The 15,594-nt window shown below is 37.6% G+C and overlaps 1 protein-coding gene across 4 annotated transcripts in view; it reads right to left on the bottom strand.

Annotated features, from left to right (window-relative positions):
• Nucleotides 1-15,594, bottom strand: part of MAP2K5 (mitogen-activated protein kinase kinase 5) — a 252,190-nt gene that overhangs the window by 186,377 nt on the left and 50,219 nt on the right. For all 4 annotated transcript variants that reach the window (XM_087428587.1, XM_004421737.3, XM_087428588.1 and 1 more), the window contains exon 8: nt 11,920-11,984. In XM_087428587.1, coding sequence (XP_087284713.1) covers nt 11,920-11,984 — 65 coding nt within the window. The remainder of the gene's footprint in view (nt 1-11,919; nt 11,985-15,594) is intronic.

The following is a 15,594-nucleotide window of genomic DNA, read 5'->3' as shown; positions in this document are numbered from 1 at the left end:
CCATCTCAGAACAACAGTAGAGGCCTCTGTAAATAACTCCTCTTTTAACCATCAGCTAAATGAACACTTCAATACTGCAGTACAAAGTCTTTGCAAAATTACTTTAACTAACAAGCAGAAATTTATCAGCTTCAGCCAAAATCAATGCTGAAATCAATTTGAACACTGGTTGTGTCTAAAGGGGCTCATTGGCAATTTAGGGAAATTACACCATGTAAATGCCTGTGCTTTAATTGAACAGTTTCATCAACTAGGCTGTGATTGCTGTCCATTCATTTATTTACTTTCACTGCAGCTACCATTCTGCAAAGGAATGGCTTTTGTCAGACTGGAGAGAGGCACTTTATCTTCATTTTGTGCACTTTTGTGCATAACAGACTTCATGAAATGGATGTATCATGACTAGGGCCAAAACAAACCAAGAGAGACTATTTCCTTTCACAGAAAACTGAACAACACTCAAACTACCAAGATACCTCCCACCATCCGGGGATAGTCATCTTTAAACCCCAAAACAAGAAGGAACCTGAGTGACCTCCCTGCACGTGGCACTGTTCCTCTAAGTTGAGGGGCTATGTTTTGGACAACAGAAGGAAAGTGTCTGGATTCTAAACACAATTCCACCATGTTCTTTTTGAGATACCTTTAGTGACTTCCAAAAATATATAAACCGTATTTGAACATTCTCTTCAAAAAGTAAGCAACATTTTATTTTTCAACTCCTCTGAGATCAGTCAAGAGAAGGTGCTATTCTCTAATTCATTCATGAGATGGAATTAAAGATGTCATGTATAGTTTTAAAGTAAGATTAATGGGAGGAGAAAGAAAGAGGGGTCTGTGTGAAAGGAGGAAAACTAACTCCCTTATAAAGATCAGCAGCCAAAAAGACCACTAAGATTCCAAAGACGATTTAAACACACACAAATGCACTCACAAAATCACAGACAATGAAAAAACTCAAAGATATAATTTCTGAAGAATTACATGCTGAAGTGACTGAAGTTTTGAGATCAGCATCAACATTTTTGACATTGGATTAATCAGTTACTTCAAAGATTACAAGCACCAGGGAAGGAGGGAAGAAGGAAGACAGCTGTTTGTTTATATGAGTCATCAGTGAGGCACGCGTGCCTAATGCAAAAAAATAAAAATAAAAAAATACATCTGTAGTATACTCGCTAGCAAATGCCAGCAAAAATTGTTAGGCTTGCACATAATCTGCTTGTTTTAACTCCCCATACAACCAAAATGTAATTATTTACTAGGACAGGCACTGGGAACGGACTAAGAAATAAGAAAGTATGAGTTTCAGAGGCCTACCCCTGTCTTGCTTAGAATCCTCAGGGAAATCCCTTAATTTCTCTGTTTCAGTTTCTTCATGGTCAAATGAGGATGCTGATACCTACTCCACCCAGCTACCCTCCAGTGCTGCTGGGAGATAACCCCAGGCATGTGATGATGGCCCAGTTTGGAAACAGAAATGCAGCCACTGTGATTCTGAGCACCTCTTACATTTTGGGTGTGTGCAGGCAATGCCTGGAAACACCAGGCTTCCAGGGAAGCAGGGAAACTTCCCATTTGCCCTTTCAGTCTGTTACCCCAGCTGTTATACTCTCCAACACTAAGAATTACCTTCAAAAAAAGATAAAAAGAAGAAGAAATAAATAGCGTACAAAAACTTAACTCAGTACATGTGTTCATGGTAAAAATTCATTCTGTAATTTTATCCCACGTATCGTTTTCTCTACCACTATACAGTTTCATTAGCTATACATTTTGTGGCTGAGACAAGGTAAAAACAGATTTTATTCATAGTTTTTAGATAACTTTTCTGAAAACTTAATTATGGTTTAATCAGAGCTTTATGTTTATTGACTAAGTATACTGTTACATTTTGCTGCTACAGTTAGCAGTTGTAATAGAATCAGTATGTTTGAGAACCTTACTCAATACATATTTTCCAAATACACTATGCTTGTTAAAATGCTATATTGATTGTGCCCTAAAGCAAGTTCTAATTTTGTCTGAACATTTTTCATTTTACTATTTGAATTCACAAAAGAAAAACCATGAACTCCGCTTTTAGCAATAATACTGTACATTCTTTCTTTCTTTTGTAATACTGACAAGGAAAAGTATGGAAATTTTAGAGTCAAGAGGATAACATAATACAAAGTCACACTTAAAAATCAAATTAATGTTTAAAAAACTTTATGATTAATCTCCATAGCCTAAGTCCCTACTGTTATTTCCCCCTCTAATCTAGTAATCTGCTTTTCCGATTCAGAGTTAGTGCACAAATCAGAACTTAAACATATTTCACTCCAGTAAGGCAGCAATTTAACAGAAACATGGTCTCTTATATCAAAGCAACCAACAACAGAGCAATGAAAAAAGCTGTGGCAGAAAATTATACAGAGTAAATGCCTTTTGGACTTTCCAGTGAATTATTTCCCAAAAAAGCAATTTAAGTAAATACCCTAGATGCTATGGTATACAAATATTTGCTTGTGGAATATGCCAACCAAGAGACTACAATTTTCTAACACTGTAAAATAGCTAAAACAAAAGTAATGTGTCTTATAAATCAAGGAATGCACCACCTCCACTAGCATAACCATACAATTAATCTAGGGATTCAACTATTAAATTCTAAGTTTTTGATACATAAAAAGACCCAAAAGATAGACCAAATAGCAAGTTATGTTGCAATAATTCTCTCAGCCAAGGAAAGGTTGTTTTAACATCTACTAAACAACCTCTGAAATTTAACAACTAGAGATGGTGCATCACTAACTTTCAGAATTATATGCTAATTTATATTTTACATCCAAAAACATTTTGGGTTAAAAATTAGGAAACATAAGAGAGTGCTGGCAAACAGCAAAACCCTGGCTTGAGGGTAGTCCCAAGTACTGATCTAGGTGTCAGAAGACCTGAGTTATAGTCTTTGTTTCTTTTTCCAGCTTTATTAAGGTATAAATGACAAATAAAAATTGTATATATTTAAGGTGTACAAGTCAATGTTTGATACTGAGTTCTAGTCTTGATTTGACCTTGGGCATACCACTTAATCCCTCCAAACCCTATCTTTCTCACTGTAAAAAGGCATTAACCATACTGACCATGCCTTCTTAGCAAGGACTTAGCAAAGTCTAAAAGACCCAGCGTGATCAGGCCCCTGCCCATCTCTCTGCTCCCCCCTGAGCTCACACTACTCCAGCCACACTGGCCTAGACACAACACGTTCACATTCACCTTAGGGTTTTGCCAAGAGTGGTTCTTCTGCTTTGAAGGTTCTTCTCCTAGATCTTCTGTGACTGGCTCCTTCCTGTCCATCAGGTCTCAGCTCAGATATTGCCTCCTCAGATAAGCTTTGCTAAGCACCTATTTTACATTCTTTACAGTATTTGCAAGGCCTGCTATCATCTTACTTCGGTATTCATTTCCTTGATTACTGTCTGTTTGCCCCACTGGTGTGAGTCCGGGAGCACAGGGAACTCGTCTGTCTTGTTCACTACTTGATTGCACATGCTTAAAACAGTCCTTGAAACAGAGTGACACTTGGTAAGTATTTGTTCAATGAATAAATGAATATACAATAACACAAAATTTAAAAGAATAAAACCAAGCAACACCTGACATAAGATTTTTACAGTGGCTGAATGCTGAATTTAGTTCTGGAACTTTAGACTCAAGAGTAACCTCTGCAGTCATCTCATGTCCAGGTCTAAGAGGGAGTTCTTTCCTCAGCGGTTCTGAACCACAGGCATGTCGTTCTGCCTAAGGTAGGATAGTTCACACCTCCCAGAGCTGCCCAGCAATGGACAACACTTTGTGTCCATCCTTACGTTGAGAAGAATCTGCCTCTGCAGGTTAATTCCTGAAACACTAAGCGCCTATAGTAAGGTAAAGCGCAGTGCTGGGCCCTATGAGGATGCCCAGCCAGATTACTCAGACACAACTCTCCTCCAGGGAGGACGGTCCAGTCAGAAGCACAGCAGGAAGAGTCCACCACTCACTCTAACCAAAGGCAGACTGTCAGAGACATGCAAATCTAGCCTTCAGAAAAACACAAAGCAAATCTGTTCCTCTGTCTACAGGAATGCCCTTTGGACTTTTTTTAAGTCAGCTGTCACAGAGCCCCTTAATTTTCTCTTATTCAGATAAAAGTGAGCCAATTCCTTTGGCCACTTCTCAACTCAAATACCAGTTCCTCCATGAGGCCTTTCCTGGTTCTTCCTGAGGAAACAGCTAAAAGTCATCACTCCTTCCTCAGTCCCCGGGACCTGTGTACCACACATGCAGACACTCCCCTAGACTGTGAGAGCCTGGGCTTACCTGCGGACAGAGCTTCTCCAACCCTCTTGACACAGGTCTGATGAAAGCCGGGCTGTTCCCACCAGTCACACAATGCACTCCACAAAGCACACGTTCAGAACACGACTGTTCAACAGATGAATGAAGGATTGGACAGGCACAATTCCCAGACCCCTTATTATTCTCCACACTCCTCTGGGTGATCTCTGAACTATCCGCATCTCTCTGTAAACTCAGTATCCAGAACTAGACACATGAATCCAAAAGGGGCATACTGTGACATGAAGTCAAACCTGGATGTTACACCCTCCTAATGTAGCCAGAGAATAGATTTCTAATGGAACTAGATCTCTTCCACTCTATAAAAACAGAAGTGTATGAATGTTTATCTGTTCAAAACCACTCCTGCTGGGGACTTTAAATTTCTTTATAAAGAAAGCATTTTTATTAAAATATTACAAAGAAGTCTTGCCACTTCAAAACTACTTTTCCCTAAAGGAGATGGTGTTGAAATACTTAGATTCAGCAAATTCTTACTTGAAATATTACCATAATGTATTGATTTTTACCAGACTCAATTGACGGAAAAGTTGTTTGTATAGCAATATCGGCCAAACCAATATACTAGAACAATTTTGTTACCCATAGTAATCAAGTTCATTTCTGAAGTATAATTATACTGTCATAAAAATAAAGCCAAGATACCCTTTTCCAAGCAATAAAACAATAGGGGCTATAAAATAGGAAGAAGAAAAAGCTAAATAAATGAGATTTTTTAAAATGAAATTTAGTGTCTTTCAAAAACACCACTGCCTCCTCTTCCTTCCCTTAAGCCAAGGTTTGCAGAAAATGATCAATACTTCAATCTCAATAAAGTATTTCAATAATAGTTAATTCGGGTGGAAACAGAGTCTGAAAATCTCTGCTCAGCAACCTGTGACATCCTGTCATGTTGGCTGGATGCCAATAATCCATCATCACCATAATGGATATGAGTGTGTGTGAAGTTATAGGAAGGTGGAGGGGGGAAGCAAAGGTGGGAAAGGTGTAGAGAACCACAAGCTCAGGTTCATTCTTCAGATTCAAATCAATACAATACATATTATTGTATGAAACAAACCCACAACGGTGAATGCTGAGAAAGGGAGAGAGGGAAACATATATAATTAATTTTATTTGACAAATGCTCATTGATTTTCTGAAAATATTAGCATCCTTGCTTGTCACGTGATACTATAATGCAATCTAGCCATATACAATATTTAATTTTGCATTAAGATGATGTCTTGTTTGCTTGTTTAAAATATGATCTTGGCTGCAAGGAAAAGGCTCTTCATTTGACTAGAAATTTAAAGTTAAAATCAATCAATCACCTTAGCTCTTGAGTCAATATCAAAAGCATTTAAAAACTACTCTAAATTTACAAGATGCACTTCAGGGAAGAAACATAAAGGAGTGAGATCACTGATGCAGTCAGCAGAGCTGGGGTCAGACCTACTGCTGTTTGGTTTGGCACCTTCGGATTGGCTGGTGACAGAGGATGTGAGAGTTTTCTGGGTACTATGTGGTTCCCAAAATTTTCATCAAGGATTCTTTTTATTATGTTTTCCCCTCAGAAATCCCATGTTTTGAAATATTTTGTTTACTAAACAGCATTTAATTAGACAATTCATGTATTTTCTCATTTTATATAACTGACCACCAGAGCTTCTAATTTTCATGAAATAAATCATGTAACTGCAATGAGTTGATACAATTTCAGCTCTAAAACACAAATGTTTTAGTCAGCCGATACAGCCGTATCACAAGGGCAGAATACAACTCAATAGTTCACATGACCTCAGCTCCATCTCCAATGACTATGCTCACCCTACTGCCCAACAAATATCTCATAAAATAGATAAGACAACTGAAAGGAGGAGAGACCAATATCTCTTCTTATTGTCTCTAGATGTGGCCAAATTAATTCTTAAATAATGCTATATATCCAATCTTCAAAACACCATGTAGGCAGCACACATGCTACTCATTATATCGCTGAGAAAACCCTACTTCCAATCCAGGTTAGACTCTTAACCATACTGTAGAAAGCAGCTGGCGAAGGAAAATTCACTACTGTTTTCATCTAAACACCTAGAGACTAGAATACATGGCCAAAAAGCTGACAACTTGAGTCTTAGCCTGAATAATCTGCATTAAGGAAAAAATAATATAAAGGTGATCCTTAAGTGCCTGTTGGCTAACTGACTTAGCACAACTTAAGTCCTAAGAGTTAAATATTACTCCATTTCTGGACCCAAAGCTTAAGTGACTCCATTAAACAATGAACTGACGGAGCAAAGAACCTGAGTGACTGGACTTCATTACCATAGAGTGTTTCCAAAGTAACTGGGCATGTTTAATTATGTTCATTTCAATGGGACATACTATCCAAGAAAAGAGGACAGTAACCAGTAGATTGGGTTAATGGATGCCAAGTACTCAAAAGTTTTAACATTTGAAAAAAAATTAATCAGTCAAGTATATGCCCTTAGTTTAGAAATTCCTATTTTTCTAGGTGAATGTTCTAAAACAATTATGCAGGCTCTACAATTGCCTAGATATGGGGAAGATCCAATTAAGGAGCCCTATTAACTCTACTAAAACGTGCTTGAAAAAGACCTCTACTTGCCTCATTCTCTATCCTGAGAACTCTGCTGAGTACACTAGAAAATACAGGGAAACACAATGGACTCTGCTTGACCTTGAGAAACAACACTGCCTGGGGGGAAAACAGAGAGTGACTGATGAGATGGGAAGAGACGCTGGGTAGAGTTCTGGCTTTGCCACTGAATGGCCACATCAATGTGAGCCCTAGCTTTTTCCAGTGGTAAAATGGCTTAAAGTTATACCAGCTGTCCTATAGCAATTTGAAAATAAACTATGATAAAAGAGAAAATACTTCGAAAGTTTTAAAAAAATCACTATATGTAAGATAATATGTAAGATACAATAATAAATCATATTCACAAGACAACTAGAGAACAGAAGGAGACATAGAAGTATACTATGTCTCATAATATAAAGTAGAATTTCTCAAAGTTAATTCAACACAACTCTAATTCTTGAGATGTTTATAGATGTTCCTCACTAAAAGAATCCATGGCCACTCAAGCATAGGAAGCACAGGGCTTAACGATTTTTCTATTACTAGTACTAACCTTTCCAGGAGCTAACATTTAGTGTCAGTCACAGTGCTAAGGCTTTCCTATGAAACATCTCATTTAACTTCACAACAACTTTATAAGATAGATATTATTATTATCCCTATTTTACACATGGGGAAACTGAGGCAGAAGACATTATATAACTTCCTGATGATCATACAACTGGTTAGTGGCAGATGCAGGATTCAAACCCTAAGCCCCCACACTTAACCACAACACATGCTGTCCTTTATTTCTCAAAGCTTTTGAAATTGTGAATCTCTCAGAGGATAACAGAACATGTGTCTTTCCTGAATTTATTTTTTTGGAGCAACTTGTAGCACTTTGGGAAATGGAGCAATAATGAAAGTGCATCCATTTCCTTTTCCTAACTCACTCTTCTTCCTAGGCTTGGGCTATACTTTAGTCTAAGGCATTTCCTCTGTGATCCTTTTCACCCAAATTCGTAATCCAAGAAATACTGACTTAAAACTACCTGCCTGGATCACTATCACGATACAGGGAATAGCTCAGCAGGGGACTACACACAGAATCCACATTTGGTTTAAATGTCTGCGCCCAGAATTTCATATTGTATAACAAGGCAGAAGATCTAAACTTAAGGGATGAGGGCTGGCCCCATGGCTTAGCGGTTGGGTGAGTGCGCTCCGCTGCTGGCGGCCCGGGGTTCGGATCCCGGGCGCGCACTGACGCACTGCTTCTCCAGCCATGCTGAGGCCGAGTCCCACATACAGCAACTACAAGGATGCACAGCTATGACATACAACTATCTACTGGGGCTTTGGGGGAAAAAAATAAAAATAAATAAATAAATAAAGTTAAACTTAAGGGATGAAAATGTGATCAACTATTAAGTAACATATATTGCAGTTATACATGATATATCCCTTGAAATTCACAATATCCCATCAAGTACAGCAAATAAGACTGAAATATTAAACTTTTGCTTGGTATTTATTAGCTTTATTAAACTTTATAAAAAAAAAATTAAACAGGCCCATTAGGCAGTTTTGTTACCAATGAGTGGATTTTCCAATATTTTCTTCATCTAGTTTATGTAGCATAGCCTGCAATGTAATCATTTTGTTTGAAAAATCACAATTTTTATAGTCAACACCATTAAGGTAAACTTAGTGTAGGAGAAAGTCAATCATAACACATCAAACGCTTAGTTTTATAGAGACTTTAGTAAAGTGGATTTTCATTTCTTGATGGATTTTCTTTGTGCTGAACTAAAAGCCACGGATATAAGAACAACACAAATTGAACCCCAGGCAGAAATGAAGGCAATGACAAGCGGTTATGCAATTTGGTATCTTCATGTTCTCTCCCCTTAAGAATCACCTATGCAATAAGATAAACTAAATGTCTTCTTTTTATAAGAAACCCACTATATAAAGTACTAAAATCATGATACTGTCACTCATCCACCATAAACAACCATATTAAATCATATTAAATCATACATTAAATCATACTAAATCTTACAACATGCATATTGAGCATTAGCAACGGTAGCTAAATGAACTCTTAGGGTAAGTTGCTAATGTCACTGCAGCATTCTAGCAAATTAAAGAACTTGTGCTAAGGACGTGTGGGGGGGGTGTTCCCTTGGATATTCCAGCCGCAATAAAAGGAGAAGTTCTAGCCATGCTTCTTAGCTAAAAACAACATTAACCCGGCAAATGGGGAGTTACTGTTTAATGGGTACAGAGTTTCAGATTTGCAAGATGAAAAGAGATCTGAAGATGGATGGTGTCGACAGTTGTACAACAATGTGAATGTACTTAATGCCACTGAACTGCAGACTTAAAAATGGTTGAGATGGTAAATTTTATGTTATGTGTATTTTACCACAATTAAAAATAATAGTTAGGGCCGGCCCCGTGACTTGGCGGTTAAGTGCGCGCGCTCCGCTGCTGGTGGCCCAGGTTCGGATCCCGGGCACGCACCGAGGCACTGCTTCTCCGGCCATGCTGAGGCCGAGTCCCACATACAGCAACTAGAAGGATGTGCAGCTATGACATACAACTATCTACTATGGCTCTGGGGGGAAAGAAATAAATAAACGAAATCTAAAAAAAAAAAAAAATAATAATAATAGTTAAAAAAACAACACTAATATAATTTTTCGTTGCAATTTTTCCTTGCTGGATGGGCATGTTACTTCCACTTCCCTCTATTCTCTGTCCTTTTTTTAAATAAATCTACGTTTTAAGATAAAAGATTAAAATGTTAACATCTAGGATATTATTTCTAATAAAAATTATCTGCTGGGGTTTGGTGGTCTTATGTTTTCTCTCTTCTAGAATAAACCAGGACAGTAAACTCACAATAGGCCTTCAATTAAAAAATACAACCATGCTTGAAAGTTAAACATTTGGTGAAATAGCACAAATAAGAAGTAGGTTAGGAGTCTAAAGAAATGTGTTTGGATCCCATCTGAAGGCAATAAAAGAAATCCAAAGAGTTGCTAGAAATCTTTCCTGTTTCATTATATCTGGCTATCAGCATAAAAGCATTAAGAGCAAGAAAGGTTGAGGCTTTGAAAACTGCTCCCTCCAGGGAACTCAAGAGAAGCAAATCGGAGTGTACATGTTGGTTCTTCTTTCCTTTCTAAGGGTACCTGAACCCCAGAACCTTCATAACAGGGTAAAAATTCAAGTCAGGTAAGAGTAAGGAGGAGAAGTCTAAGAAGAGATGCTATTTATGCAGTCCTGGGGGCTGCATGGGAAGGAGTGCCGGCAGGATCCAGGAAAGCACAACAGTAGCCTCAAAGTCATTAGACACACTAGGCATCAAATGTTTTAAAGGCAAGACCCAAGGATCATGTGAGAAATACATTATTATTTAATTCTCTGAATTAGCACAATGGAAGCACTCAACCTTCAGACCAACTATTCACAGTACTCAGTCATCTGTAGAAAAAAATAATCCAAATATGTAAACATAAGTTCTTTTTTTTTTTTTTGTGAGGGAGATCAGCACTGAGCTAACATCCGTGCCAATACTCCTCTTTTTGCTGAGGAAGACCGGCTCTGAGCTAACATCTATTGCCAATCCTCCTTTTTTATCTCCCCAAAGCCCCAGTAGCTAGTTGTATGTCATAGTTGCATATCCTTCTAGTTGCTGTATGTGCGACGCGGCCTCAGCATGGCCGGAGAAGCAGTGTGTCGGTGTGCGCCCGGGATCCGAACCCAGGCCGCCAGTAGCGGAGCACGCGCACTTAACCGCTAAGCCACCGCCGGCCCTAAACATAACTTCTTAAAGGACTGTATTCAGGAGAAAGGACATACCCTGGCTCTACCCTGGGTAGGGGACTGATGAGATGAGTTCGAAGGAGCTTCTAACCCTGAGAAATCTAATTCTATGCCAAGGCTGCATCTATATATAGAGGATGTTCTGGGATTTTAGGATGGGACCCTTCATGGTCATAGGGCAACAGGGCAATTTTTATCTGTATTCATGTGGTTAGTAAGAACTTAAAATCCTAAGAACATTAGTAACTAATCAGAAAATAAATTATTTTACAACTTTGAAAATACATATTAATATCAATATTAAAATATCTAAGGTAAAAACACAATCATAATATGATGCAAGGTTAGCGCATATATGGAAAACAGCTCTCTGGAGGAAAGCTTTATTATTCCCTCAGGGCTTTCTTACAGAGTATCGATTTTTTAATTCCTAGTGGAATATTTTTCATACACCATTGCAGACTATTAAGTACCAGATATTACATTATGTAGTTTAAACTTTGCACTACTGCATGAGAAAGACTTCCCTGTCGAGAGAACTATTTTTTATGGTTAGCATTTTTTAATATGAAAATGAATACTCCTCTAGGGTAAGATCACTGCAACTGGAATTTGGGAGAATTTTATAACTTAACATATTCATCAATGTGTAGAAATTCTCTCAGGGGAGTAGGGTGAGGAGAGAAGGAAATACAACAGGAAGAAGGCTTTTTAATAACTTATAGTGTCAACACAGGGCAAAGCAATGGTATTTATTAGGTTTGCCTTCCACTGGGCATAGCTGTAAACAGGCAGGGGACTAGCACAGGGTGCTAGAAAGTTAAAAAAAAATAATGGTGTTAAAGAGCGAAGGAAAAAAATGCATTAAACTTCAGGCCAATTAAAGGTACACTTGCTAATGGTGGATTATTAAGTGCTCACCCAGGAGAGATGCACTCAGAAATATTAAAATGCAATATAAATGCACTTTCCAAGCAATTCCTGAGAAAATAGATGCCTTGCAGAATTTTGGAATCAAATGTGGAAATAAAATCTAAGCATTAGAAGTCATTTAAAAATCTCTGCCACAGAAAACCTGGATACCCACATTTGGCAAAAGTGGATAGAAAGTTTAAACAAAACTGACTACTCACTTGTAGACTGTGCCGCCGTTGCCATGACCAAGAGTGTCTCGATACCGTATGTCTTGTTCATTCATCTCCACAAGAAAGAAAGAAAAACAAAAAGAGTGTCATGCTGTGGATGGAAATGTCAAGGAAAAGCAACTCTGGGCCATAAACAACAAGCAGTCTGGGTCATTTCAAGTTCAGCTGCAAGAACGAGAAGATCAATACAACATTTGCTGTCCAATTTATAAAAGACGATACCAAGGGACAAAGTGATGGAAAGTTTAATGACAATTTGTTTGCCTGGGTCATTTCATTAAAGTTTGATAAAAGGTGTCAAAATGGAATGATATAACATAGCTCAAAAGGGTCAGGTCACAGCTACCGATAAAAACACAGTCTCCAATACTACATATAACCAATGTCAAACAGCATTGCACATAACCAAAGTCAACTGTGGGAAGTCAACACACACACACACACACAGACACACATGCCCGGTAATCTAATGCACCATTTGTAAATAAATCAGCCCCTGAAAACTCCTCAGGTGACCCTATAATTAACATTAAACAAACTAACTGAACAATGTTAATGATTTCCTAGAGTGGATAGAGCTTTTCTTTGGAAACGATAAATTAGTATACAGCAATAACTGGGTAGAAATCATATTATGCTGATGGAAAAGTGCCAAATCAATGTACTTTAAAATACACAGAGTCAAATATTATAATGCATAAAGAGAAAACACAAGCATGTGATTCTTATAAACTAAAGTCATTTTCATAATTTAATATATAAAACAGCATGGACATTTTCCCAGGTTCTATAAAACTGTTATACCACAAATACTAGTCTCACTTGTATTGTGAATAAATATTTTAGTGTCCACAAAATAATGTTTTAGAGTTTTAAAGAACTCCCTAAATAATTATTTATCAAATGATTTTAAGACTAGTCAGATTATATTTGATGCATTCAGTAATTTTCTACATATTGGTCCAGTTGCTTAAAAATTAACTGCCAACTTTATTCACTAAGTGGATTCAATAATGGTGTCATTTTCCATATAGCTAAAGCTTGGGAAAAGCCATACTAAGCCCTGAAAAAAAATCAATTTCCAGGGAATTGCACTGCCTTGCATGGGCAGAAAATGGATGGAGTTTTTAATTCAATATCACCTGGAAAAAAAAATAGTTTGCTTTCAGACAATTATAATAAAGACTTAAATATTTTGTTCTACTCTACACTTCCACCAATTGAGTAAAGCAAGGCTTCATTTATCAAGGGAAATATTTTTCTTCTACATATTTCAGAGGGTGAAGCTTCAGAGAGCTGTGATAATTAGGAGTACAGTGCAGGTAACAGAAACAGCTTGTCAAGCCGTTTTGCCAATCCCTAAAAGAATATTGACAGATTAATGTGTAGAGGCCAATTCAGCACCCAATTTAATCATAGTACAACCTGATTGATGCAATTTATAATCGGTTAATTACCATATTTAGGGTCTGTAGAGAAATGACAGACAAGGCAAAAATTGGCAACTATTTTCCTATTTGAGGGAAATTCTGTTCTTCGTTCCCTTTTACTAATACAGAAAAAAAACCATATTTTAATCTGAATAAAAGATGTGGCATGAAGAAAAGAAAAAAACCCTCAGTATTCTGGATCAAATGATAAACTTTAGCATAGCATAAAGAAAAGCAGCACATAAAGTAACGTGAGACGCTAAACTAGCAGAGTTGCTATTGGGTTTACTTTGATCAATGGGTATGAAGGATATGAACATAAATAGCACAATCTATTCGTGGGTACAAACAGGCTAATTCCTTTAAAACATTTCTCTAGGTAGTCTAAACATGACTCTAACAACATAATTTGTGCCATTACTTGCCTAACAAGCTGCACCCTCATCATGGCTTAAAGTAAATTTCTAGGAGAGAGAAATTTCACTCACTCCAGTCCAGAAATTCTGAATTAGTGGCACTGGGATTTAAGGGTAAGCACTATGTAGCTAGCGGGCATACAGGACCTAGGCTCTGGAGGGGCCGCCATCTGTGGCCATATCCCCTCCCCCTCCACTACTCCATCAGGGCCTTCCAGGTAAAAGGACCGGTAGTTTCCTCTCAGAAAAATATACACACCAAGACAGTGATATTATACATTCCAATAATACCCTGAGATAGACCTAGGACTTTGGAGGGGGCTTGATTTTGTGGTATTTTATTGGAGGAAGAGATGGCAAAGGGGTAGGTATAGCATGTCTCTGAGAAGCTTTAACCATTATAATCCCAACATCGTATCTTTTCATCTCTAACACCCACTGGGTTAAGAAGAGAAGTGGAGCAGCCACTCACCCAGCATTCCTAGCACTGCAGCCTAACCAGGAGTGGTAGGCATCCAAGACAGTCAGGGCACAGGCTGAGAGCCCCCAGGGGATGGGAGATGTTGTATGGAGTGAGTGAGTGTGTGTGTGTGTGCGCATGCGTGCGTGTGTGCGCTAAGCCCTGTGTAAGCAAATTCAAGGATGGAAATTTGGAATCCCTCAGATAATGAGAAAGATTTTAAGTGTCTTATAAAGATAAAAATGGTTTTGAAGAACAAGTTCACTTAAAAAGACAGTATCCATTAAAAAAATGGTTAAAGTGTTTCTACAATGTTTTCAAGTTTTATAGACCTTTGCCTGGCCTATAAACTGATTGACAGATTTTTATATTAAAAAATATCAGATTCTTGTTCTTTTTGCTTATTTGAATTTTCTAATTTCTATATAGTATACAAATATTATTCATGTAAAAAGAGTTTTAAAAAGGAAAACTATTAGAGCCAACTTCATGAATTGATTACAAAAAACATTTTGAGAATTTCATATCTCTCATCAAAATGGATTACTTTAATTGATCTTAACTATGTAAAAGTCATTAAAGGGATCAACAAACGGCTAATAACATTTTTGCCTTTTTAGTTTAGATAAGCATATTAGTTAAACTTTTCACAGTGAAGTACAGAAACAGTGCTCATTATGATACAAAAGTGCAATTTATAACCCTACAACATTTAAATATTATAGTTGGGATCAGGTATTATAAAAATCACAGAATTTCACTGCATTTTAAGCATTTACCCCAATTTACTTAGGTCATATAACTAGTCAATAACAACTAGTCAAGGCCAGAACTCAGCCTCTCAGTATACTCCACTCGGTGCTGTATCTTAGCAGTTGATCATGTGTACGTATGGAAAGACCTCCTCTCCATCCAGAGGCACTGGTCCACAGGAAGGAAAACAATCAATTGAAGGGCACTCACAAGTTAAAAGCAATTTCATTAGCTATACTATTTTTTTTAAGAATAGAAGTGTTTTTAAAATCACATAGCTCTTTATATAGAAAAGAAGTGAAATAAAGTTTTTATTCAATAAGGATACCAAAATAATTTTTAAATATAACTCAGTTTCCTAAAAGCAAATAAAAGACAGAATAATAGACGTGAGGGAGGAGAAAGAAAAAGCCACCAGAGTCACAATTACGTGTTAACTGCCAAGACAGCAAATGACCTGGGAGAAATGACTGGCACAGGGCTCTGCTCCTGTGGAAAGAGAGGAAGGGGCAGTGAAGGCAATGTAGACACGACAACCCACGGGGCGGAAAGGTATGTGTGTGGCTAGAGGTGGGTGTTATGTAGTTTGGACTTACGTACACAG

The sequence above is a fragment of the Ceratotherium simum genome, chromosome 3 (assembly GCF_057802395.1).
Source record: "Ceratotherium simum simum isolate JZ-2026a chromosome 3, ASM5780239v1, whole genome shotgun sequence".
Taxonomy (NCBI): domain Eukaryota; kingdom Metazoa; phylum Chordata; class Mammalia; order Perissodactyla; family Rhinocerotidae; genus Ceratotherium; species Ceratotherium simum.
This window is presented reverse-complemented; position numbering and strand designations above follow the sequence as displayed.